The 26,258-nt window shown below is 41.4% G+C and overlaps 1 protein-coding gene across 2 annotated transcripts in view; it reads right to left on the bottom strand.

Annotated features, from left to right (window-relative positions):
* Positions 1 to 26,258, bottom strand: part of col5a1 (procollagen, type V, alpha 1) — a 75,103-nt gene that overhangs the window by 26,537 nt on the left and 22,308 nt on the right. For both annotated transcript variants that reach the window (XM_087843836.1, XM_087843835.1), the window contains exons 5-24: positions 14,757 to 14,888; positions 12,577 to 12,684; positions 12,084 to 12,464; positions 10,317 to 10,955; positions 10,159 to 10,215; positions 8,376 to 8,417; positions 7,793 to 7,855; positions 7,622 to 7,696; positions 4,960 to 5,052; positions 4,443 to 4,499; positions 4,259 to 4,312; positions 4,000 to 4,053; positions 3,788 to 3,841; positions 3,604 to 3,657; positions 3,465 to 3,518; positions 2,976 to 3,020; positions 2,160 to 2,213; positions 1,647 to 1,691; positions 869 to 922; positions 732 to 776 (exon numbers count right to left, since the gene is read on the bottom strand). In XM_087843836.1, coding sequence (XP_087699962.1) covers positions 732 to 776; positions 869 to 922; positions 1,647 to 1,691; positions 2,160 to 2,213; positions 2,976 to 3,020; positions 3,465 to 3,518; positions 3,604 to 3,657; positions 3,788 to 3,841; positions 4,000 to 4,053; positions 4,259 to 4,312; positions 4,443 to 4,499; positions 4,960 to 5,052; positions 7,622 to 7,696; positions 7,793 to 7,855; positions 8,376 to 8,417; positions 10,159 to 10,215; positions 10,317 to 10,955; positions 12,084 to 12,464; positions 12,577 to 12,684; positions 14,757 to 14,888 — 2,160 coding nt within the window. The remainder of the gene's footprint in view (positions 1 to 731; positions 777 to 868; positions 923 to 1,646; positions 1,692 to 2,159; positions 2,214 to 2,975; positions 3,021 to 3,464; positions 3,519 to 3,603; positions 3,658 to 3,787; positions 3,842 to 3,999; positions 4,054 to 4,258; positions 4,313 to 4,442; positions 4,500 to 4,959; positions 5,053 to 7,621; positions 7,697 to 7,792; positions 7,856 to 8,375; positions 8,418 to 10,158; positions 10,216 to 10,316; positions 10,956 to 12,083; positions 12,465 to 12,576; positions 12,685 to 14,756; positions 14,889 to 26,258) is intronic.

Genomic DNA, 26,258 nt, shown 5'->3' on the forward strand with positions numbered 1-26,258 from the left:
ACCCAGGGGTTCACAAAATCCTGTAGGTGTCATCCTTTGGTGATGATGAGTGTGCGTAAAATTTCATTTATTGTCATTAGAATTCATTTTAACCTCAGTGGCCAAAAGACAAATAGTAGGATTCTTAGACAAGCAAAGGTAACGGATACATAAAATTAATCATGACGATAATAGGATGCAGATTTCTTTTCTCTTTGTTATGCTCATTAGCTCTAGTCCCAAAAATTATGTACATGGTGTTTTGGGGCAAAGTCTTGCATATGTATTGAATGTGTTGTATGAAATTCAAGCTCTTAAGACAAAGATCTACGATTTAAGTCTACTGTTTCGCTTTATTACACTTAGCAAATATTATGATGGCTTTAATGTCTTTTACAATCAGGGCACACGCGGTACCTACATTACCAAATCCCAAATGCTCAATAATAAAGTGAGTGTGCTCCATATAAGTTAGCCAATGTAATTCAGCTGAAATGAAATTAAAATGTATCAGTATTCAAATCTGTCTGTACCGTCTACAAGGCAACATTTAGTCCTGCATTGGGGATGAGGAGGCATTTGCATAATTGTGTGATAAGCATTTCGAACTGAATAAGATAGCAACTTGGCTTTCCGCTCATGAAAATGAATGCGACCAGCTATTTTATACATTCTGATTCTTTTTGGTTTTAAATCATCTTAGAGGTTTTTTTAGTGGAGTTACAGGATTTTAGAGTCACATGGTATGTTACCTTCTCTCCTGGAGGTCCAATGGGTCCTTGAGGCCCTGCAAGTCCCTGTGGGGAGGATACAAAAATGATCAGCAAGCTTTCATTTCACACTTCCGAGAAAGAAAGATCTAAATTCACACTACATTTTCATCACTCACCTGGGCTCCTGGGTTGCCTTGCTGCCCGGGAGGTCCTGGCTCTCCTTGGGGTCCCTGAAAAAGAAAAATTGTCTTAGAAATCTCCCCATGTAGAAAAGACTGAATAATTTATTGATTTTCAACCAGGCTGTGTGAATGTGAAACTGATTTGGTGACCAGCATTTCCTCTGAAAAAATATAAATGAGAAGCAGTAGCACACTTCTGCATGATTACCTCATAACAACACAATAAGCCACAACTTTTGGACTGATGGAGTAGCATCTTTCCACGGCGCGAGGTAAGAGACACACACACACGTACACAGTGCACATTACCGCAACTACTTTCCTAATGAAAGAAACTGCTGAGGCACAAACACAACAACACCTTTCCCAATGAGATAACTGGCAATCAATTATATTTCCTCAGGCCAAGAGTCGGGAACGCTCCTGGTCTTTCATCTCTACCTCGTTGGATCGTTCCCAACAGAACAAAGGAGCTGCTTCAGTTAGGCATTCTCTCATTACAGCCGGGCGCTGCCTGAAATTGAGCTGGAATGGTACAAGCGGCCGAGGTGGACTGCTCAAATAGACCTAAACACAGGCAGCCTATTCTTCATTATGTCTTAATGTCTGATTGGACTGGTGTGTGTGCTTGTGTGTGTTTGCCCATGAGGGCATATCATGGGCTTTTTGAGGGTGAAATTAAGCAAACGTTGATTGAAATTGAAATTGTGCGTGTTGGTTTATCTGAGAGTTTGCACATATAGGCAATTTAGTTCATTCCAGCTTCACTTACTATGTTTCCCTTGGGTCCAGGGTGGCCATCCATTCCAGTAACGCCCTACAGCAGGTGACAAAAGAACATTAAGAACAAAAAATGAAAAGGGAAAGGCAGCATATCTATAAAAAACTAAAATGGACAGAATCGACTGTGTGAATGAATTTTAAAGTCTGATGTATTTGAATCGCTAACTCCTACAGAGAGATATCAGTTTCAAAAATGTGCAGTGTCCACGTTAAATTAAATCCGCTGGAACAAATTAGATTGAAGCCTCGCTGCACTGTAGACGTCTATCAGAGAAGCGGAAGTTAAACTCAATAACATATGCTACTCTTTTGTATATTGTGTCTGAGAGATATTGAGTTTTGTATTTCCCCGTGGTTGTTGTTTGCCCTTCCCTTTTCTCTCACCGCTTATGAGATGCTAAAAAATTGATTCCGCTCTCTAAACTGTAAATCTATTGCTGGATATGAAAAGTTGAGAAGTTGAAGGAGAGGTGAGAGGGTTGGGTGGGGGGTGGGCACTCACAGGTGGTCCAGGAGGTCCCTGAGGTCCTTTTGGTCCCAGCAAACCTCGAGGCCCCTGTGGTAAAAATGAAGGGAAATGAGATTGAGAGTGATATCACACCTGTGAAAAAGGACTGATGCATTATTAAACACGTTCAGCTAAATCAAGTTTCAAAATTATACTGCTGGAAATAACCTCACTTTCCAAATGTCCTTGAGGATTTTCTACAGAGTGAGATGTGAGGGAAAGCTGAAGCTTGCTCTCCTTTTTTTCCTTCTTTCCTTCTTTCTTTCTTTCTCTCTTTTTTTTTTACTACTCTTGCATTTCCCTCAGCCATACCCATGAAACAGTGCTGTGATTTTTTTTCCTGTGTGCCATGCCTCACAGCTACAGTTACCCAAGTAGATGGATTGTCCTGACTGCGTGAATTCAAACCAATGTAGCGCACCCTGGTGGATAAAAAAGATCATAACATGCAATATCAAGGGCTTTCTGATGGTTTCTCCTTTTCCTGTCTTTTCCACCCTCCGCAGGGAGTATCCTGCATGGGTGAGGCGGGGTGTGGGAGGCTATTAAAAGAAGCTTGATGTGTTCTACTTGCTTTTCTCACCACCAGAGATTCCCCTGTACACATGAGTTCTGATCAACATTCAGGTTGCACCACAATGGCACTAAAAAATAAAAAATTCCAAGTCTATATGACTATGAACATGTGATATATGATACCAGCCGACAGTATGATTGTTCAGTAACACAATAACATGATGACAGCAGGCCTGCAGCTCTTATACATTTCCCTGAGTGTAAGACTGAATGGTAATATATGTGATCACTCACTGGTTCACCAGGAAGTCCCCTGGGTCCGATCTCTCCATCATCTCCCTGGGAAAGAGAAGAGCAGGTCAGGCTTTGGAACAGACAGTGAATTATAATGGAGGAGAAAGTGAGGATGTGCAAGTGTGTGTGTGTGTGTGTGTGTGTGTGTGTGTGTGTAATGTGAAAACATAATGAAGAAACAGAGGAAGTGGGGGATCAAGTTGCATCAGTTGTGTTTAATGGAGAAGGTGATGGAAATTGGGAAAAGGTATTTTTGCAAAAAGAAAAAACTGAACGTATTATAAGGAACGAAATCGACGAGAAGGAGAAAGTAGAAGAAGAGGAAGTGGAAGTGCAATTCAAATGATGACAAAACGGTGCGTGCCTGAATTTGTTCTGCAAGAGCAGAACAAATTCAGATAGTGCGACTTTGTGTGTACAACACTTGAGGTTGATAAGAAAATGAAGGGGCAGGAGTGAAATTCTTTTCTTGTTTTTTTTTTGTTTTACCCTCTCTCCATCCTCTCCAGGACCACCAGGAGGTCCATGGGGGCCGGGTTCACCCTGTGAAAACAAATATGAACATGTTTAACTGTTGTCCAAATTCCAACAGACACACACCTCTCAGGTTAAAGGTTAAAATGCTTACTCTGTGTCCTTTTTCACCAGGAAGTCCAGCCAGACCATCAAATCCTCTGTCTCCCTTAAAAGCGTGGGGGAAAAAAAACATTTAATGATATAGATCACCACCTCAGCTTAAAAATTAACTTCATAAAATCTTTTTATCAAAAGTGGCACATTTAAGTGTATCGTGAATGGAAAAGACAACATACCTTTGGTCCAGTCTGTCCTGGCATGCCCCTGGCACCATCAGCTCCAGAGCGACCCTGTAAAAGCAACAGCACATGTTCTACCTCCAGATCAAGACAATCACAGAGCATTTACTATTTGCAATCGCAAACAAACACTGTGAAGTGCATAAAAACTATCATGCTTAGTGTTAATATTAATTCTCTGCTGCTGAATAGCTTGGTTGACAACTTACTCGTCTACCAGACTTTCCAGGAGGTCCAGGGGTTCCCAAAGGTCCACGTGGTCCCTAAAACAAAGGTGCTGTAAATCACTGAGGCATCTTTTTCATTTCCAATCTATCCACCTAAATTAGGCTTTTCAGCTGATTTGCTAGTAACGGAATATTACAAAGGCTCAGCATTAGTGAACACATTTCCAGAACTGGCTTGCTTAGACTGATATGATCAGAAACAGATCCTGAAAACAGAATGTAGCGTGGTGATTTCTAGTACCTGAGGTCCTGCCTCTCCAGACTCCCCCTTCAGTCCTGACACACCAGGAGGACCCTTAAAAAGAAAAATACTGACTAAAAATGCATATAACAATTGAGCAAGACAGTCCTGTGTGCCACAGAATCTGCAGATCAGAGTATTTGTGCTTCAGTGTTTTTGCTGGGAGGTGATTTGCCATACATACCAGCGGCCCAGGTCTGCCAGTCAAACCCATTGGCCCTGTAGGACCGCGCATAGCCAGCTGACCAAAGAAAGGAGAAATAACATAAAAATGAAATCAAATGAAATATATGGAAAAGAAGGAAAGAGGACAATTTAGCTCATGTGTGAATAGAATTGCAGCAGATTTAGCAATTTATATTTGTCTCTGCTGTATACTGTGTCTGTACTTGTGCTCTGCATGTTAATGTTAAACTTAATGCACAAAATGCAGCATCTATTAATAATAAATGAGGAATAACATTTTAGGAAATGTGCCGCAAATACAGTAAAAGACACGTGATAAGCAGTAACAAAATGTTAAAAACGAAACAAAAATTAAAAAAAATATGACATTTGAGGCGAAGTGAGGGAAAAAAGTTAAAAGTATAGAATGAAATCATCTGAAATAAGATATTTTCCACATGAGAATCTTATAGTTTGCAGAGTTTAGCAACAAAGAGCAGTAAAAATAGCATAAATGTGAAGGTGTAAACCATTACCCTAGCCTGCTGCATGATGGCTTGCATCTGGGCCTCCTGTGCTGATACAGCAGGTCCCTTCTGCCCAGAGTCACCTCCGGCGCTGAGTCTGAACTATGGAAGGAATGATAGCTTGGTGAGACTTCAGTCCCATAAAAAGGAAGACACAAGAAACCAAAAAATGAGAGCCAGGAGAAGCATGTGGAAGGACTAAAGTGCTGGCCTGTGGCAAAATGAATCTTTTAAGTTTATACAGCCACACACTGTTACCAACAATAGCTCTAATATTTCTTTAATACAGTCTGTCCATTTAAGAAAAACAACAACAAAAAAACCCAACAACAGCTATGCTACAGCCTCCAGCTGTCAAATCAGCTCCATCCATGGCTGCTTGCAGGCCATAATGTTCACATTCGACTGCCATCTGGTGGTGATAAGCCAGCATTACACCCTAACATGAATATTCATGCCTATGGTGCAACTCTTGACTTTGTTTGGGCCAGACATCTTGGTTTGGATTACATGGCACAGTCCTCAGGAGACAGACTGTCAGTTGAGCTGCAGATGCAGAGGCAACACAGCAGTGAAATTCTGTGCAGGATTTCAAAGTCACAGAGAGGGTTGTTGCCACGAAGCAAAATACAAACCGTTGATCTAGAACATCAGGGATGAGTCAGATGTACTGCAGCTGAATAAAAACAATATTTTTTCATATTTTCCCACAAATCCCGCAGTTTTTCTTCGTCCACTTGATTCTATCTCTGCCATGCAAACGAGATATTCTGATTTATCAAGAAATGGCTAAAAAAAAAGCCAGACGTCCAAAGACAAAGAGAAGCTGCTTCACCAGTGTCTAGATTTGCCACCTAACCCTGCCGTGCTGCTCATGTTGACTCCATCATTTCAAGACAGAACGTCTTGAAATGATGAGAAGGCGTGTTTCTCATTAGACTTGGAGCTCAAGGATAGCCGGCTATCTGCCAGCGGATACACCAGAACACCTTGTCCAGACAGAGCTTGCCACATGGCTCTGCCAGACAGTTTTTGAGGAATCCTGAAACCACAACTCTGTATCTGCACAACTAATCAGTTACAACCGCCGCAGCAGCATTTTCCCAGCACCTAATAAAGAAAGCGGAGGAGGTAGACATCACAGGAAGCTATTAGGATGTCTGAGCAACTGTTGCGGTCAAGTCTGACATAGAAAAAAAAAGATGCTTTAGCATTAACTTTGCTGAATTGGCTAGGATTTGTGTTTGTGAACTTAAAGCAGCTGACATTACAGCTGTTATTTAAGAATCTCAGTCAACATGTTGAAGCACATATTTATGCAACAAAACACTTGTAAGTAGGGCTGGGTATCGTCAATGATTTCTAGAATCGAGTCGATTCCAGTTCACAAGGTCCCGAAACGATTCGATCCACGATTTGATTCAATTCGATTTGTATCTGGGAAATTTTGCCTCAGACATTCAGAAATATTATAATTCAGATCAGTACATTTACATATTTTTGTATCTATAAAAAGGAAGCTGACACTCGCAAGACTTTATCAAAGGTGTGAGCATCACAGCAGATGCCTTTGTGTCAAAGTAGATGAAGATAAAACACAGAAAAACATGAAGGTGATTTTCCTGGCCTGGGATTTTATAAAAAATATTCTGCAGTACATCAAAAACGAACGAAAACCATTAATCAACATATGAACATTACCTCTGAAGTTACAGCGGTTTTAGTAGAGACACGGATAAGCGTTTTGCATAATTTTAAAAAGTTTCAATTTGTTCAGAAGCCTATTGAACAGCAGAAATTAGGTTTTCTTTTCGGAAGTAAGTAAAAGGAAAAAAACAGCGACCGACAGCGCTGTAAACAATGGTAGACTTGTGGGTAACAAGCAAGCAAATAATGCAGAAAACAGATTTTTAGATGGGAAACTGTTGTTGAAGTAAAGAGAGAGAGAGAAAGAGAGAGAGAGAGCTGTGCATGACGTGTGATTTTATCATGTTGGAAGCAAAACAGCAAAAGTCAGAGGGAATTCATGACGATGTTTATGTGAAGCGTAGTTTGGATCTTCTTTTGCTGCTGGTTCGGTCAATATTGTTTGGAGAGAGATAAAACTAACAGCTTTAGAATCAGCGCAAAAAGGGCGTAAACACAAAGCGCGGACCCGCCGAAACATCCGAATCAGCGAGCTGTCGGCTTTCAGCCCTGACCGTGTCCATGCCCTTGGGTGAGAAAGGCGACATCTCACTGATTCTGATCCGCGCTTTGTGTTTACATCTTTGTGCAGAATCCGTGTTCCTGCTCTCATTTACTGTCTTAGCTGTTTGGTGGTTGTTGAAATTTTGTGAGGTTTCACCAGAGATTCTGGCATTTCGGGCAAAATAAATTTATATTAAAAAATCAATTCAGGATTTTAATGAATTGATATCACGTTGTCCAAGCCAGAATTGTTTTTAATCGATAAATCGATTATCAAAACCCAGCCCTACTTGTAAGGGTTAGGCTCATCATAAAAGGCTTGATGGGAAACCCCCTTTATTCCACTTCATTGTATAAGTTATCAATAAAACACTGTGTCAATAATAACAATTGGTCTTAAAGGAGGTTAAACAAGGATTAAAACACTAAGTTAGAATTTCTGACTTTGGAAGAAGAAGAAGAATAATTGTGTTTTACTTACAGGCAGCATCAGGACAGTTCCAGGAGGTCCTGGCAGGCCATCAGCACCAGGAAGACCAGGACGACCTGGAAGACCCTTAGATGGGAAATTGCAAACACAAGTGAGTGTTTTATTATTTGTATTTGTAAACCTCTGGTGATGTTTAGGACATTAAAAAAAAAAAAACCTTACCCTCTCTCCAGAATCTCCAGGACTGCCTGGTGGGCCGGAAGCACCTGGGGGTCCAGGGAGACCCTATTTTAAACAGAAGACCTCATTTAACTTCTATATATACACACAATACAACACAAAAGTTTTGCCTTCATCTTGCAAAATGGTCACATACAGCAGAACAGAATGTGCATGTGGCAATATTTTATAAGAGAGGCTGTGAAGCTGTAAATCTTTGTGGGGTATTCTTATTTGTTTTTATTGTAGTGCAACGCTTCAGTGGCTGGACTCCATCTGCAGGGTGTCAAAGCAAATCTGTATTAAAGGAATCTTCCTAAATAAATGACGACGTTCCTTCGACATCTAATCAAGTCCAAAAACCGCTTTGGGGGAACTGCTCGGGCCACTCCTTTTTGCACCGGGAGCCAGCAAAGCATTAAAACTTGAATTTTCTGGTAGTGCAGACAAACAATGAATGTGTGAAAGGAAGCTCTATTGGCTTTTCTTTACCAGGCGGCTGCCACGAAAAACGGCAGCGATTACGATGCGAGGGGGAAAAAAAAAGGAAAACACAGGAAGTTAAGAGACAGGAAGATTGACTTACTGTTGGCCCTTCAGGCCCAGACGGACCTTCCACTAACATTCCCTGAAACACACAAGCACAAATCATTAGGCCTCATTCATAAGCACGTGGCTGCAAACAACACTGTCACACTTGAGTACAATACACAGGAAAACGTTCACTTGTAAACTTGTCCCTTCATCATGTTCCCATCTTTGCTGACTCATGTGCATGCATGCCTGTCACTGCAGCTGTGTTTGAAGTCGATCCACAGAGAACGAGAGAGTGGCTGCAAACAACAGGCAAAGCCATCCTGAGGTGCTTCCCCTACCCGGACAAGTTAAGTTAAGGGCTAATCAGATCAGTGGGGATGTTAAACTTATTCACACATGCAAACTGAAACATAAAGCCAGTTTAGCCATGTCTATGAACATTTTGGAATTAGTTCAGTCTAAATGTAGGGTTAGTGTTTGAGTTAGGGTTAGGCCTGATCAGTAACACAGCACAGGCAATAATAGCAGTTCATCTCATTTCAATGTCTCAAAGACTCAAGGATCTGACTTAACAGATGCATCAGTGCAGCTCTACAGCTACATAAATGCCGCCTTGTTTGCTCTTGTGGTAGCAATTTGGCTTTTTGTTTTATGAGATTAAAATTCTGCCCACTCTCCAAAGTTCAAGCTGCCTTCAGAGGATTTTTATTTTAAACACTTCCTTCAGACTTGTTTTTTTTTTTTTTCTTCAATCCCTGCAGTTATTCCTGTGTGTCACCTGCATTGTGGCTACTGATTGAGGGGCTGGGTCTGTACATGTATTTATTTTTCATTGAAGTTAGCACTTCATAATACAGCCCACACTTATACTTGTAGCATAATTTCTGTCAAAATTCCTGCAAAATATCCAGACGCTGTGCTACTTAAAATTACTTACTGACCAAATAAATGTATTTACAGAACCGTCTTTCCTGTAAAAATCTGACTTGTTATCTCCTTATTTTACTGTACCTATCATTAAGTATTTGTAAGTAAATCTTATTGCATACTATTTAAAAAAAATACATAGAAAGTCCACTCAGTTACAAGGGAATTACACCCTCAGTCAAGGGCTGTATTATAACATGTTGCCCTTTTGTAATTTTTTAGCTTTCTTAGTTTTCTACCTCACAGCTTTTTGCATGTTGCAAAGGGACAAAAGCACACTGGGAGGTTGCGTATGTGTGTTCCAGCATGCTTATATGTGTGCATACACAAAAGGTCATTAAGGAAGTGGACTCAAAAAACATGAACTCCTTCTGTAAACACTGAAGGCACTCAGTCACAGAGGCATGTATGCCTGGTGAAGCTCCACGACTTCTGTTTGAAGTAAAACAGCTGGTACCGTATTAGATACAGAAACCTTTTAGAAACCTTTTGTGGCATATATATCCATATAGGAAGACATTTTCACAGTGTTACCTGTATATATATATGAGTGCCTGTTTTAGGTTTTTTAATTGAACAATTCCTTTCATACTTCCTATTGTTCTTCCTGGTTTTACTTCCCTTGTGATTACATGCTACCTACACCGTGTTTAGAGCTTATTAACAATTGCCGTATGGCTCTCCAACAAATGTTTATGCTTTAGCCCCAATGAACAGCCAGGAGCAAGGCCTCGTCCGAGGATGCTAACAGAAAACTGTGGTGAGCTTGTGTGGCTTATGGAGCCTTATTCAGGAAGTAAGGGATAGTTTGTGTTTAGATGTGGATTACACATATGTACTCCCCATGAGCCCAAACGGAGCCTTCGTCTGCTGCTTGTGCATGTTGTTCAAACAGTCATACTCACAGGCTCAATAACAGCAGGCTCTCCCTTCTGTCCTTTCTCGCCATGAGCTCCGTAACCCTACACAGCACAGACACAAGAACAAAGTCAGCCCACCCTCACTTATCTTCATCACCTTTATGATTTATTTTTATTCTGCAGTGTATCCTGTTTAATTTCACCTGCCCATAATCCTGAGTGTTAGCAGGCAGCCCTATGTTAGGCAGCTCTGTGCCGTAATCGTAGGTTTCATCTAGCTCTCCGTCATAGTTTTTCAGGTCCTCCTGATTGAACCCTTCCGTGTAATCATAGGCATCCACACCCAGGCCAGTGCCGGTGGCGATGGACCCTCGGTCTCCGGTGCCTGCGCTGGCTGAGCCGCCTCCCACTGACACGGAACTTCCTCCACCCCCGAGGGTGATGGTGGAACTGCTGCTGCTGCTGCTGCTACCACCACCTCCACCGCTGACGTGCACAGTAGTGCTGCTGCTGCTGCTGCTGCCTCCACCTCCAATGTTCAGAGTACTGCTGCTGCTGCTGCCTCCACCTCCAATGTTCAGAGTACTGCTGCTGCTGCTGCCTCCACCTCCAATGTTCAGAGTACTGCTGCTGCTGCTACCACCACCTCCACCACTGACGTGCACAGTAGTGCTTCTGCTGCTGCCTCCACCTCCAATGTTCAGAGTACTGCTGCTTCTGCTGCCTCCACCTCCAATGTTTATTGTACTGCTGCTGCTGCCATCTCCATCAATGGTGTGGGTCCTGTCAAAGTCATATTCGTCATATCCGTAGGCTCCGTAGTCATCGTAGGAGGCTCCTGCCTGTTGGAACAATTAACAGGACAGAATAATTGAGGATAACTGGCAATGTGGCCTTTTGAATACCATTCCATCCATAAACATGATAGCTCGAAAAGTTTTGAATGAATTCTGATCACATTTTGTAGGGGTGTAGAGTGGGGTGGTGTTAACAATCCATTAACATTGGGCCTACATCCACCAACATTTTCAAGATAAACTTATTGATTTGACAATCTAATTATAATTGGCTTACCATTGTGGTGTGTCAACGTATAAAAGTATCGGATAGAGATTTAAAATATCATGACAAGTTTGACCTCTGACCTATCCTTCAAGGTCAATAGATTTAATGCTGATAATAATGCTACATAGAGCTATTTAAAACCATGTTTCTTACTGCTATTGTTTACACTGACATATGGGCATAGGGAATGACATACGGGGATGACATAAATATCACTTAACTTTGAATCTCAAATCAAGGTCAAATAAGGTCAAACTTTCATGAAACGTCTTTTATCTTTAAAACTATGCTTTAAATTCTCCTGCCTTCATTTGTATTGGCAGCATGTAGGAAATGATACTGGTACATGGAGATTATAAACATCACACTATAGTTTGCATCCAAACTATGCTTCATTTTTATTTTTCTTTGTTTTTAATCACTGTTGCATATGTACGTTTTCTCAGACCCTTACTAGGCACCTGTGCACTTTTACATTAACTTTTTTGTTTAATTATTGTAGACTTTACTATCTATCTAGTCACATTTGACCTCTGACCCTATTTTTACATTCCACATCTGCTTTTCTTTCAAGAACGCCCCAAAATGTTTTATGTCAACTGAATGAGAATGAGCCGCCTAGTTAGTTAGAAATAAACTGTAATATAATATTACACAATAAGCCCAATTTATATTTATGTCCCGTTATTCACAAATCAGTAGTTATTATCTATGACCTATTCCTATATAATGTTTGTGTATTCTGTCACCCTACCTTTGTATGATTTTGCCTGCGCTACAAACTTCTTAAAGTTTGTTTAAAAGAACAAAGAAAATAAAATGAATATATACAAAGTACAATACCATTCATAAAGGTGTACAGTAATACTGACAACAATTAACTCCCATGATTAATGTCCACCTACTGATGTTTTGTTGCTGGAGATTGTGACTGTAGTCCTTTCACCAGCGGTGATGACCTTCGTTCCAGTCCCGGCATCCAAATCAACCCTTCCCCCTGCTCCCAGGTCCAGCTCGCCCCCAGTGCCGATGCCGGTGATGGTGACACTTCGAGAGGTATCAACGCCACCAGGTGCAGACGTGGAGTCATAGTAGTCGTCATAGCCCTCATAGGTGCCGTACGTGACCCCCAATGCGTAATCATCTTCTCCTCCTCCAGTGGCAGTACTTGAAGAGCTGCTGGATGAGCGAGAGGATGAGCCGGTGGAGATGGAGGTCCAGTCGGTGCCAGTAGAACTGCCTTTCGAAATCTCACCCCCTGTGATCAGACTGTCCCCTTCTGTCTCCTGTAAAGATATTTGGAGGGGGACGTTGGCATTGGATGCTTTACTGTAGTAACATAGAAACAATACAGTTATGTATAAGATGCGGGCATTTAGAGCAAACATGAAATGGTACCTCTTTTGTGGTTGTCTCAGTTGTCTCAGAATCAAGAGTTGAGTCATAAGGCTTTTCCAAATCATCGTAGTAAGGGTATTCATAATAGTAGCTGTCCTCCTCTTTCTTCTAAAGGGAAAAAAACATTCCACCAGCATTAAGAGAGTGTATGACTGAGAGAGAAAGATTGGCAATCAATTATTAGCAACACGATTTTTAAATATGTTGCACTGCGCTATTGCCTCTGGCTGGCTGATGTTTGTACAACCGGTCGACCATCGATCAGAAGCACACAGGAGTTCCTCCTCCTTGTGGAAAGCTCACACTGTATCTCCCTGTTGTAAACTGCTATGACTGAATGACACATTGCTCTTACATAGTTTTCCTAATGACTCCAGCACCTATCTTTAGAAAAAAGGAAAACAGAGGGGCAAGATTTTGTGTAACAAACAGGGCCCTGGGCAAATCAAAAAGTCAAAAGGAAGAGCTTCCTGTTCATCCTGTAACACTTCTTTGACATCCCGTTAATTAGCACACACTGAGTATATTGGTATTCAGTGGGGAAAATGACACAGTGCATGAATGCAAGCTTAGGCAGGCACTACATCATCATTCCTAAACACGATTAAGTAAATGCATAGACTGATAACTTGGTTCTTCCCAGTCAGCACTTTTCCTCTGGCACATTGCAGGTCTCTTACACAATGCCAAGAGGCTCTTTTCAGCACAGGATCCAACAAAGATCTGATTTGAGTATTAGAGACAATTATGGTTTAAGGGAAATCATTTCCATAAGTAAGACCAGCAAGAAAATACTAAGTGGTTCTTTTGTTGGATTCTATAATGTGTAGTTTCATTCTGTATGTAAAGAATCTACAAAAACTGCTTCTAGTAAGCAGTAGCCTACAAAGCTGCACTTACACTTATGCACTGGTTAACAAGTAAAAAAAAAACTTGGAAGAAACTTGTGATTTTTTTTTTGTCATTTATGTATAATTAGATGCATAGCTTTTTGTACACTAACATCTTCATGGGAAACACAGCGTTTGTTGACATCCAGCAGTTCTAGACTTTCACACATTTTGATTACTGGCTTTAAAATACATTGTGGGATTGTCCAGAGGCAAAATTACAAAAACCACATCATTGTTATCTCTGGCTCTGCATTACATTTCTTTCTTTCTCATGGACGAGCATTTTCTCTTCTAACACTGCTTCTTTAAGCTGTGGGGTTCCACAAGGTTCAGTACCGGGTACATTACAATTTTTTTTTCTACATCCTTTCTTTTGCTATCACAATTCAAGCACCATTCAAGCTTTTTCTATGACGATGACGCTCACCTATTAATGTCTTTTAAGCCTCACCAGCTGCGCAGGCTGCTCACCTTAGTCCATGGTTTAACTAAGGTTATTGATTGGCTCTTTAATAATTACCTTATTTTAAATGTCAACAAGACTAAGACATGATTATATCTCCTTGTGATTTATATTCTCAAATCAGTCAGGCTCGTACTTCATTTTGTTCATATCAGTCAGTGCTACAAACCTTGGTGTAATATTTGAATCCTCTCTAGGTTTCAACTCACATGTAAAATTCATGTCTTGTTCCTGCTATTCTCATTTAAGGAACATTTCTAAATTGCAACTTATGGTCTCTTTTGGAACTGGAGAAAATTATTCAGGCATTTTTTTCATCGTCCTTAGATTATTGTAATGCTTTGCTTACTGGCTTAGATAAATGATCTCTTTCACGTCTTCAAGCAATAAAGAATGCTGCGGCCAGATTATTAACGGGTTCCCACAATCGAGCTAGCATCGCTCCCATTTTATATTCTTTACACTGGCTTCCAGTAGGTTTTAGAATTTGTTTTAAAATTCTCATTTTCACATACTGAGCTCTAAACACACTGTTTATCCCAGCTGCTTACAAAGCACACTGCTGCTCATAGGCTTGGATCACAGGATCAGAATCTGCTGGTTGTTCTGCGTATGAGACTGAAGACTGGGAAGCCGATTCTGTGTACACTTTAAAAACCACCTAAATACCTTTTTGTTTAACCAGGCTTTTTTTTTTTATACTTTTACTGATTTGAATTCAGTCTGTATCTTCCAGTGAATCACAAAAAAATAATTTAGAGGAGTGCCAGAATAAAACATGGAGCCAGAGATGATTTGAAAAGCAGAAAAGTAATGTTACTCACAGCGTTGTCTGTGCCGGGGTCCTGGTTCTGTGGCTGGTCAGGGGATGGCACTTCACAATCAGGGCTGTAGTGCTCACAGTAGTCATAGGCAGCACGATGGTCTGCTACAATCATTAGCTGCTGGATGTCTCCCTAGAAACCCAAACATACATGTATGCTAATAAGTAAACAAATGAAAATGACAGAAGCAATGCCTGACACTGTGTGACCTGTGAGGTGAAAAAGGGAAAGCATCTACATCTGCAAATGTGACATTGCTGCAGAACAGGCAGTCAAGAAACTAGGTCAAGCCAGGGGAATCTCAGGGTGACTAAATGATGAAGAACGTTGTCAAGGGTCCAAGAATGCCATTTTGCATCAGAGTTAATCAGAGTGTCAGGCGAACAGAGTTACAGCAACACAACAAACAAGATCAAACGTTTGGAGCACAACATGTAAGCCTGACCTCAGTCTGCGTGCATCGTAAGTGATTTTACCTTCAAACTGATTGTGTAAGGCATGTGCATGAGCAGACCTGCAGCTAGGACTAGATCAGAAGAGATAAGAGCTCTGTGTATATCTATGTATACACTGAGTGGACATGCAGTTGTGGAACAGAAGAAGAGGAAGAGAGATTTAAGACAGAGAGAAGTCAAAAAAGAGACAGAACAGAGAAGGCTGCTAGAAAATTACTGAGAGAGAACAAGGGAGAGAAAGGCTCAGAAGGATCCCCAGGCTACATAGGGAGCTGGGTGTGTTTCCCACATGTTTCTGAAAAGAACTCACATGGCACCGAAACCTTGTATTGCATTTATGCAAACATGTCCTGATCACAATTCCAAATTCAGTGATGTCATTCCACATCAATCAAACACGATGTCAGCGTAGCTGAAACAAATATATTTCCAGGAGGCAAGAGGATCGTGAAGCGACGCAGCTATGGGAACGGACCGCCACGGAGGATGAAGTGTTTTTAATTATATTCAATTGCCAAAAGTTAAAAAAGAAAAAACCCTCAACATGTCTTTCCAGCTGAAATGAGCTTTCTTTACTGACATGCATAAATGGATTGCATTTGTGGTCTAACCAGTGAGAGTTCAATGAAGTGCACCAATCCCACTGCTTTGCTTGAACATACCACTCAGTACCCCTTGCCTCAGATCCTTTAATAACCCTTGCAAAACACTTCACTAGAAGCTGTTTCCTGCTCCATCCTTGGTTTATGTTATAGCTGGACTTTATAGTGGATGCAGGGAAATCAGTCTCTTCCTCCAAAACAGAAGGACTAGAGGAGCCATTACACAGCACTCCCAGCTATGGACTTTGAAGCTTTCAAATGGCCACCTCTGAAGCCACAATCTACAGGAGGGTAGACTTGGTATCACTGCAGCGCAATGCCCCCTCTTATTTTAGCGGAGCAGTGTGCCGCAGCTGCGCTGACAGGGGACGATGGGAATTCAGTGTTTGAAATGAGGTCACACTCAATAAGAAATAAACCCACTCTACAGCAAAATAGCCCCCTCCGTTTGGAGCATTGCACCGCTTTCCTATTCACATGCCATTCTTGCACTTCTCTGTTTTCTTTTTTTCCCCCCTCCATCTCCCACAGCAGCCAAAGGAATGTCAGGGTACATTATGGCCACAAGTGGTATTGCATGAACCTAAGTATTCCAAGACGAGACTATTAATCATACACCAAAGCTTTAATTAGCACATCCTCGCAGCACGTAGAGCACCGTGGCAGAAGGCGCTTAATGATCTGTGACATGTACACAGAAAGAAAAAAGAAAGAGGTGTGTGCTTGCCTAGGTAGAAAAGTATACTGTTGCACAGGCCCTGCTGGGGATAGAAGTAAAAAAAGGCTGACATCCATCAACCTCCACTAGAGTTTATAATGAGGCTCTCACTGTGACTTCAGCTGTTTTATGAGTTGCATATCTATATAAGATCTCCTTTAACTTTTAGCCCCAATTGCCAGGCATATGATAATAGTAAGTCCACCACTTTCTTGTGTGTTTTGTTTTCTACAGCGACATTGAAAGCTGCACACCTTCACAGTAAAACTACTGTCGAAGTCTCGAGGCGGCATGGCAACCACTAAAGCTGGTTCTGATTTCCTGTCTTTGAGCCTCTTTTCACCACAAGTCACTCCACGGATTCTGAAGCCAAATGTTACATAAGCTACTATTTTACAGTTAGAGGGGAGGAGTTAAATGTTCCCTATACTATACCGCAGACATATGCTGATGCTTAAATTTCTCATTTTGAATTCTGGCCCTGAATGCCCAGCTTAGTCCAGCAACCCATTAGAGCATGAGGAATTTACTCCATTAGTGCAAATGGGTTGGGCTGTGTCACCATAATTTTGATGAGGGGAAATGGCAGTGCAACTGCAGAGTCAGACATTCAGCGTGTAATAAGGCTGATTGGTTAACAGGAAATTATAGATCATTCTTCACCTCACGAGTCACATCACAAGGAGCCGATATGTGACCCCGAGAAATGAGGTGATTGAGATCCGAGACAAAGGGTTAAAAAAAAACAACCAAAAAACCCTGGTATTATAGCATAACACCCAAACGCTGGGTGAAACCATAGAACACATGCAATCAGCTCTCCTGTTCGAGGAGGGACAGTGATATTTTTCACTCTGGAGCATCATGTGGCACATCAGAGCAGTGCTTAAGGCAGAGTTCTCAGACAATAACAGGGCTGCAGTTGTCAGCATCTCCCCAGACTCCGATGAAATACGACTCTGCGCCTCGCCAGAGCTCGCCTGATGTCGAGCTCTGGTGTTAAAGCCATCGCCTGTGGCTGTGAGCAACAGCCAGCCTCACTTGGACACGAGTCATGCTGAAAGACACCTGCACGCACATAACATGTTAAGCCCGCAGAGCGCAAGGCCACAGCTCGCGGCAAGAATGTGGAATGGGAGCAAATCCGTACAGATCAATGCCACTGAAAAATTCATCTTTTCAGCGTTTTCCTAAATAAAATATCACACAGTCTTTTAAGCTTTTATTCCCCAGCTCACCCCATTTTCTTTTTTTCTTTTTTCCCGAAACACAACACTGCTAGATTTTTCCGCTTATCTCCAGATGGGGGCAGGAGAGTGCTCTGGTGAGCACAATGCCAAACATCTGTCTCCATTTGTATCTGACCCACAATCATGCAGGGTGGACCAAGTTCATTGTGTTCCGTCTTCTAAATTACAAAATGCGATGGATAGGACGAAAAGCAATATTGGTGACATTTCAAAATCGCATCGCATAATGAAGTGCATTTTGATTAGAGGAAGGTCCTAAGGCAACTCCCCCCGCCCTGCTGGTGGAGGGGCAGGCACTGTGTCCCATGAAATCTGCACCTTCTCGAGCTTAGAGCAGCGTACCACGAAATACACAGCACAAACCAACGCTCATTATGTTCACATATCCACGGGGACATCTGATAATGGTTCTTTTTACCTTCTAAACCTCACAGGAGACAAAGGCAGCAGTCAAAAGAAGAAAAACTCTAGGTGAGTTTTCATCATTTTTACGATCAGATGTCAGCATAGGAAAATGAGTAGGTGGCCCCCAAAGAGCAGAATGTAACTCTTGGAGGTCTTGCTGCAGTTTAAGGAGCGCTACTTTCCCAACATATTTACACAGTCACCCCCGAGCTCCGAGCCAAGCGTTGGTGTCACTGCCAGCCCACACCAGCGCACTCACATGCAGCCCCAGCGTCTGGGTATTGTCCAACCTGACCACAAAAACCAAACAACAAGCTGCAGAGGTCAGCTCGCTGCGCTGGGGAAATAAATCAGAAAGGACACATGCATAGAAAGTCACATAACCACGCACATGTAGGTATAGAAGTATATGTGTAGACACACACACGTGCAGAAAACTAAAGCAAAATGCATAAATGTAAACCATCGTCAGACATCAATTGAATTTTCATCCACTTTCCCCTCCAGACTCTAGTCCAATCTCAGTCCTCAGTGCTGCTGCCAACAGCAACATGTCTGTCTGCCGGCCCCACTTATCCACAACACAGCCCCCTACAGTAACCATTCCCCCACCTCATTGTCACTGCCCAGTTTTTTGATTCCCTCTGGATGTCCCATGCCACTCTAACCCTTAGTTTCCCAGTCCTTGCGACACTCACTGCACATAAGACTTTAATCCCACATCTCTATGGACTGCAGGAAGGCATATTCCCATTTCCTGTTCTTTTGGGATAGCTGAAACCGCTTCACTCACCTAGGAGGGCGTTTGGCTTGGGCATTTGCTGAAATCTACATTAAAAAGTGCTGAGGGCACACTTCACGGTTTGCTGACACAGTAAAGGAATAACACAGAGAAAAAAAGGGAGTGAAATATCAACTTTTGACATGAGTTAAGGAAAATCTTAATTATCCGTGGAAATTCCATCTATCCCAAGGCTAGTGATGTCTGGCCTAGAATGTACAGAGTAGTGTGCTTTTTCAGTGAAGCAGGGTGTATACCTTGGACAAGATAATGCAAAGAAGCACGTGAAGACACAAGTATGTGGAGCAAGTGGCTACTAGGATCCAGGTCCATATACTTGGGGTTTAAAGTTATATCACTAACCACAACCCTTTTCCACAGTATGGTTAAATGCAGTTAAATGTACTTGGCAAAGACAGCTGTGGCTTAAGGAGTACAGTTGTCTACTAATTAGAAGGTTGGTGGTTCAATCCACAGTTGCCATCACAGTGTAATGTTAAGTATATAAGTACTTGTGTGATTGGGTGAATTAAACTATCACTAAGGACTTTCAGCATCATACACTGAGTTCTTTGTTAGCTAAAGCTTTCTGCTGGAACTTTTTTCAAGTGCTGATTAAACTTTATCATATATTTAGGGGCTGGGATACGTGCATTGCATTGCATTTCACTGCAGTTTGCATGATCACACTTCTGAACAGGGAATTTGAGGGCTCCCTACATTGCAATTCAGGGTTATTTGAGACCTTGAGATCATTTGAGATCATCTATCCAGAAACACTGGTCCCTGGATCACATGGTGAAACACGTCGTACAATCCCTCATCCCTCATTTGGAGTTCTGTAGAGCAAAGACAGCCCGGGGCGAAACTGCATTCAATTCTGACTGTGTTACAGTCAACCTAACAGAAAAAATGACCCAGCACACACTACACTAGTGAATTATATTTAGTAGGGGGGGAAATGCACACACACACACACACACAAGATTGGGGCTACTTTTTTTTAAGTTTCTATAACATTGGTAAATTAGGAAGTCCTGTATAATATATGAGCAGTGTAAATGAGAGACACACTTTTGTAATGCTTTGTTTAATTACTATGCGTACAACTTTTATTGTCCACTTGAAGCCGGATCTCCTTTTCCCCCTTTCTTTTCTTTGTGGAAGAACCTAAATTTCCACTTATAATTTTTTTTATACAAAGCAGTCATGGAGACCCAAGCAGGGCATCAAATTTCTTGGCCTCCTCTAATGGGGCAAAAGAAGAGAGGCCATTATCCACGCATTAGAAAAACTAAACAAACTGCTACTGCTTTCTGACACCCAGTGGAAATCTGCAGTCACGCACGTTTTTAACAGTAGAGCCACAGACTGAAATGCTTTTACTAAAGCTACTGAAACTATTAACTGAGAAAAAAATAATAACACAGGAGCCAAGCCAAGGTCTGGCAAAGTCACTCAAACCGACTGATAAAAACTGAGTGACAAAGGGTTCAAAGTGTGTTGGGAGATTGGAAAGTCTGCTGCAAATATCACTCATTCTGTCTTTACCTAGATGACTGAAACATGTGAACAAAAAAGATGTTGGTGGGAAAAAATGAAGGAAAGTCCTGAGGTGAAGATGGGAAAACAGGATGTGTAAAAACCCATCAGGCCATGACAATATTAAAGCTCATTATGAGCATCAAGCTCATGTGTTGCATTTTTTTATTAGTTTTTCCTGGCTCTATCTGTTCTACAGGGGCCCCGCAACTTGCTTCTTTCCACTCCGACTGAAGGCTTCCAGACCCATTCCCCTGCTCCCTTAGTCTTACCCTATTACTTTTAACCCTCCCTATTCATTTCATCATTAATCCTTTATTTCTGTATATGTAAAGCGTAATCATCTTCTGTTTTGTTACCTATCCTACCAAACTTATCACTCACCCTCCCATTCGCTCTTGGGACAGCCTATCAGCGGATACCAAGGAAACCTCTGGATGATGTCATGTGGTGCGGCTCCTGTTCCAAGACTGACATCAGCTGGGGAGAGAACTCCTCATTCTTTCCAGCGAATGACCCAACATTTTTGGCTCCATACCCACACCTCCTGTTCTGACCTCCCCCCTCTCCCCCAGCCCTTCTCATTTCAGAACATTATTTTGTTTTCTTTACACTCAAAACTTCCCTCTGATGTCTTCCCCTATAACTGTTGAACAGGCCAAATATATCTTTCTGTGATAAAGACTCGACCATATCATTGTCCATATTCATTGAAGCTGCTGTCTGTGCTTTTGGCCAGACAAGAAGTGCTGTGTTTGCACATCTCCACCTCAGCTGCTTCAATTCAACCGCTTTCCCCTGTGGATTACCTCTGAGTGGGGCCAAGTGGTTCATCTGTCCCACTTAGGTTATCTCAGACCAACCACAGGCTGCCATTTCACTGAATGCTACTTACAACTAAGGGATGGGTATTAAATTATCTCTGATTGTTCTTGGCAAACTCAGTTTGAAACAACATTGAACAAGGAAATCAGGGGTACATTTAGAATCTGGAGTCTTTCATGCAGAGATAAAGAGACACTAGAAATACATCCAAAAAGAGAAACAATACTATCTAATCTGCACCCACAGGTATATCTGTCAGAGAAGTACCCTTTAATGTGATTTAGCTACTCTTTATATTGCATTTTTGTTATGTTAATATTAATTTGATAGTTTTCAAAACAGCTTAATCTAATGTTGGTTGATGACACGCTTATTCTCTTAGAATGACCAGTTTACCACTTTTGTGTAGATTTTGTAAGACCAGCAGGGGTCAGCATTCCAGGTTGCATTCCCAAACATAAAAGTGGGCCTTGGTTTAACTGTTGTATGAATATTTTCCAGAGCTAAACATATAACAGAAAATAAGTGAAGGTTTAATCGAAATTAACAAATATGAGGAAGAGAATGTAAGGGTATGAGAGTAAACCAGTTTCTAAAAGACCTCATGTTAGCTAGCTATGTCAACCAAGCTAAATGCTACACAGGCTACACTCTCATTTGCTGTTTCAGGGAGTTTGTTCATTGAATCAAAGAACTGTTAATCCTAATGAGAAGACAATAGCTGTGGAAAGTAGTGATGGGTCGTTCGCGAACGAAATGGCTCTTAGAGGGTTTTTTTTTTCTTTCTCTCACCCTCTCTCTCGCCCTTTTTTCCGCTAAACTCCGCATGCGCGACCTGTACTTTGCGCTGGGCAGAGGGGGGAGGGGCGTTAGTTACACTCGCAGTAGCACAGGAACAGAGCCAGAGAGAAAGAGAGCGAGGGACAACAAGGTATAGTAATCATCCACTATTTTCAGTTGCAGATGATAAAGGATTCAGAAATCATGCAGGCCCATATGACAGAGAATGTGCATCTTCTTTTTGTTTGAATATTTTAATTTATATTTAATTGTGTTGTGGTTTGCAGTGTTTTGTGTTGTTTCACATTAAATTTGTTTAAAAGGAAAAAGCTGAAAATTTAAATAGTTAAAAATTTAAAATGTAAATAGTTGTTTTTTGTATTATATGATTTATTTATTACATTTTATGTGGAGTGAATAAATAAAGTATATTTATGGTGGCCCTTAGAGACAAAGCATGTACAAACTCCAAAACGCGTAAAAACTCCAAAACACATAAAAACTCAGAAGCACCTACAAAAGATAACAGAAGTGCTCCAGGATGCTAGGGCGCAGTGTTGAGCTTTTGTTTCCTAGTGGCTACACAAGCCAGGAAGTATCAACAACCAGATTTGGTGTGTGGTAGTAACAGGTAAATGAACTTTTTTTTTTTAATTATTTGAATAAATATGAGTGCTTGTCTATAAATACACAAACAATACACACATGCTTTCAATTGTGTAATTTAAGTGATCTGGGTAGCTCTGTTTTGGAAGTTCAGTAAACGCTAGAAATGTGTTTTGGAGTTTGTACGTGTCATGGTGCTGGGTCGTTGACCCAGCGTTTTGTGTTTTGTGATTATTTTCCTCTGTTCTAGTTATTCTGTGTCGTCCCCCCTTGTGTCCGGTTCGGGTTCTAGATTTCCTGTTTTGTTCTGAAGGTCTGTGTCTGTTGTCATTGTGTTCAGCTTGTCTCCTCCGGTCCTCATGTGTATTGGGTTCAGCTGTTCTTCCCTCCTGTGTGTGATTACCTGATTACCTCGTGTGTGTGTATATTTAGTGGGTGTCGGTCTGTGTTCGTTGTCGGCTCGTCTGCGTTCTATGGTGTTCTGTTCCTGTCTCTGCGTCTCTCTGCCCCACACCTCTTTTGTATGCTCTCAGGTTTGTCATTTAGTTCTCCCAGTTTAGGTTTCTTCAGTTGTTTTCTCATGCTTCGTTGTCTGTTCTGCCACTGTCACCTGTAAATAAACCCTCACTCATATCATCAGTCGGCTGCCTGCATTTTGGGTCCTCCTTTTCCTCCACACCACACGGCTCACCCCGCCAGCCGTGACAGTACGTGCTTTTTGGAGTTTGTATATGCTTTAGAGTTTGTACGTGCTTTGTCTCTAGGGGCCATATATAAACATATATAAATAAAACCACTTTTTTTAACATTAGTAATTCCTTTTCTGCATAATTTTATATTATTGTTAATGATTAAATAATTAAAGCAACAAAACAACCTGAAGAGCCGGTTCGGAGCCGAAAGAGCCGGCTCTTTTTAGTGAGCCGAGCCGAAAGAGCCGGATCTCTAAAAAGAGCCGGAAATCCCATCACTAGTGGAAAGCACTCTTAAGCAGATTTAAACCACAAAATGATTTTTTTCATTAACTGGCAGTCAATGCAACTTTGCTTTTGCCAAGATCTTAGTTATCACTTCTCCTCATTTTTGTTGGCTGGATGTGTTTGCCAGTGAAAGACTGTACCACGACACATGGCCAGCCCTCCCTGAGCCTGGTTCTCCAGGAGGTTTCTTCCTGTTAAAAGAGAGTTTTTCCTTCTCACTGTTGCCAAGTGCTTGCTCATAGGAGGGTCATGTGATTGTTAGGGTTTTCCCATTAATATTGTAGGGTCTTTAACCTATAATATAAAGCAGCTTATACTGAATAATGGCAATTGATAGCATTCAAACAACAATCATAGAGATAAAAAGAAAAAACAAAAGATTACAATTAGTTTGCAACAGCACAGATTACTGTACCTGGTTCCAAAAAAAGTTTGCTTACTTGCACACCTAAAAATCTTTTTAATTCCCTTCACACTTTTTATTGGCACAAGCGCAAACACAGCACCCTTAACCAAGCAACTAAAATAGAGTGGTGCAAGAGGACAGACAGTTTCTTTGTGACCACAAAAACCTTGTCAGAAACCAAACCACAAACCACCTAAGCATATAAGTACTGCTTTTCTTCTTACTACTGTATGCAAAGGAAAGGCTCCACTAAAAAAAGAAGTATAGCACCAATCACCAATCACTCTGATTTAACAGTGTGATAAATCCTAATCTTTTCACTTCATGTTTTTCTCTCCAAAACAAGTGAAATGGATTAAGAGGCAATACAGGCAAGAAGGAAAATATGTAAATGTGATTCGGGGTTGTACTTTCCCTTTAGGACCCATTAAGTATGTCATTTTTAAAATCTCTTATAAATCAGTAATTACCAGCAATTATGTTTTCTTTTTGAGTATCGTGCAAAAAATAAAAAATAAAGGTTTGCAGTTTTCTGAAGAAATTGACCTGGAAATCCCCAGACTCTAATGTAAAAGGTCCGACAGTGAAATCACATATGTTATTTTGTGTTTTCACACTTACCAGCTCTTGGGGGTAACCAGCTCTGGCAAAAGTCAACACGGGATCAGACTAAACTACAAAGAGAGTAATGGGAGGAAAAGGAGTGCAACCTGAGCATAATTTGGAAACTATGTGGCATATTTTCCATTTTCTGCAGCACTGGAGCCTGTCCTGTCTCCTAACTGGCAGACGCACAGCAGGGGGGGCTTTAAACATCTCCCACAAAATATCTGTCCGTTCCCACGGTAACTACTGAACTGTTACCGCCGCTATAATAGCTGGCTAAGATTTAATTGTTTCACTATCACCCCGATCTCCTGATTTGTATGCTAGGGGCAAATAATAGAAGTAGAGCAGAGTTACAAACGGATAAATGCCGTCATCTTTTTGGCAGCTGTGAGCTAATAGGCTGAAGAGGGGAAATAATGGCTGTAACACAGAATGCAGACATATAAACAGATGACACGATATCTTTATTTGTGCTCCAGTAAAATTGGCATCCTTCCCTTTTTCCCTTATGAACCACATTTTCCCCACAACACTGGATAAAAAGCTTCATATGTAGAGTTCATTTTGCAGATAAGTCTCTTACTTACAAACTTGATTTTGTTCACAAGGCTATAATTTTGTCCATGGCTTTCAACTCAAACTTTAGCCACAGTGGCTAGGGAAGTGATGTCATATTTCTTTCTCTTCATCTCATATGGCTGAGTAACAGTAAGGTTAAAGGTCAGCTGGCTAAGGATCAGTCACATCAGTCAGCCTCTGTTACTAATTATTATTGAGGGCTTTGGCCTCGCAGACTAATCCCCTCTTTTAAACAAGCACAACTCCAAAGGGACAAAGACAACACTATTCCTTGTGCCTCTCGGAATATTTTGGTGTGTCTGTGTGTGTGTCTGTGTTCCTCACAAGCACAGGGGTCAGGTTTAAGAGACACACATATTCAGACAAAAACTTGTTACAGGAACCCAACAAAAGCTCTCTTACAGGAACTGTCCAAATGAATTCATAGTGCACAAACACTTTTTGAGCCATATCAGGGACTTGCAGGTATTATAAAGCACAAAAGCTTCTTCTCACCAGTCAGATTATCATACATCTTTTGTCTTTATTAAGCATAAACGGAAGAGAAAGGGTGGAAGGAATAAAGCTCTTATTCTAATAACTGAAACAAGTAGCTGCCTGTGGAAAAACCTCTGTAAAGCGAAGTGTCATAGCCCTTTTAAGCAAAGAATGCAGACATGAAGCCGCAAAGAGAACTATAACAGCTTGATTATAGATTTAGCTACAATAAGGCAACACTTTAAAACAGCAAAAGAGGATAAACTGAGCAGCAAGCAAATGCAGCACAGCTGGCAGCAGAAGGGAACTGCAGGAAACAAAGTTCTTTTGCGGACGACGTGGGATATGTGGTACCTTAAATTAAGTCTGATTTACGATTGTGTGCGTGTGAAAGAGTGGGTGGCAGAAGGATCAGATGCTGGTGGACTAGGGCAAGCCAAATATCTCTATAGAGGATGCGGCCTCTCCCGCAGTCCCCAATTTCGTG

Source organism: Neolamprologus brichardi, chromosome 7 (genome assembly GCF_056152115.1).
Source record: "Neolamprologus brichardi isolate AB-2024 chromosome 7, ASM5615211v1, whole genome shotgun sequence".
NCBI lineage: Eukaryota > Metazoa > Chordata > Actinopteri > Cichliformes > Cichlidae > Neolamprologus > Neolamprologus brichardi.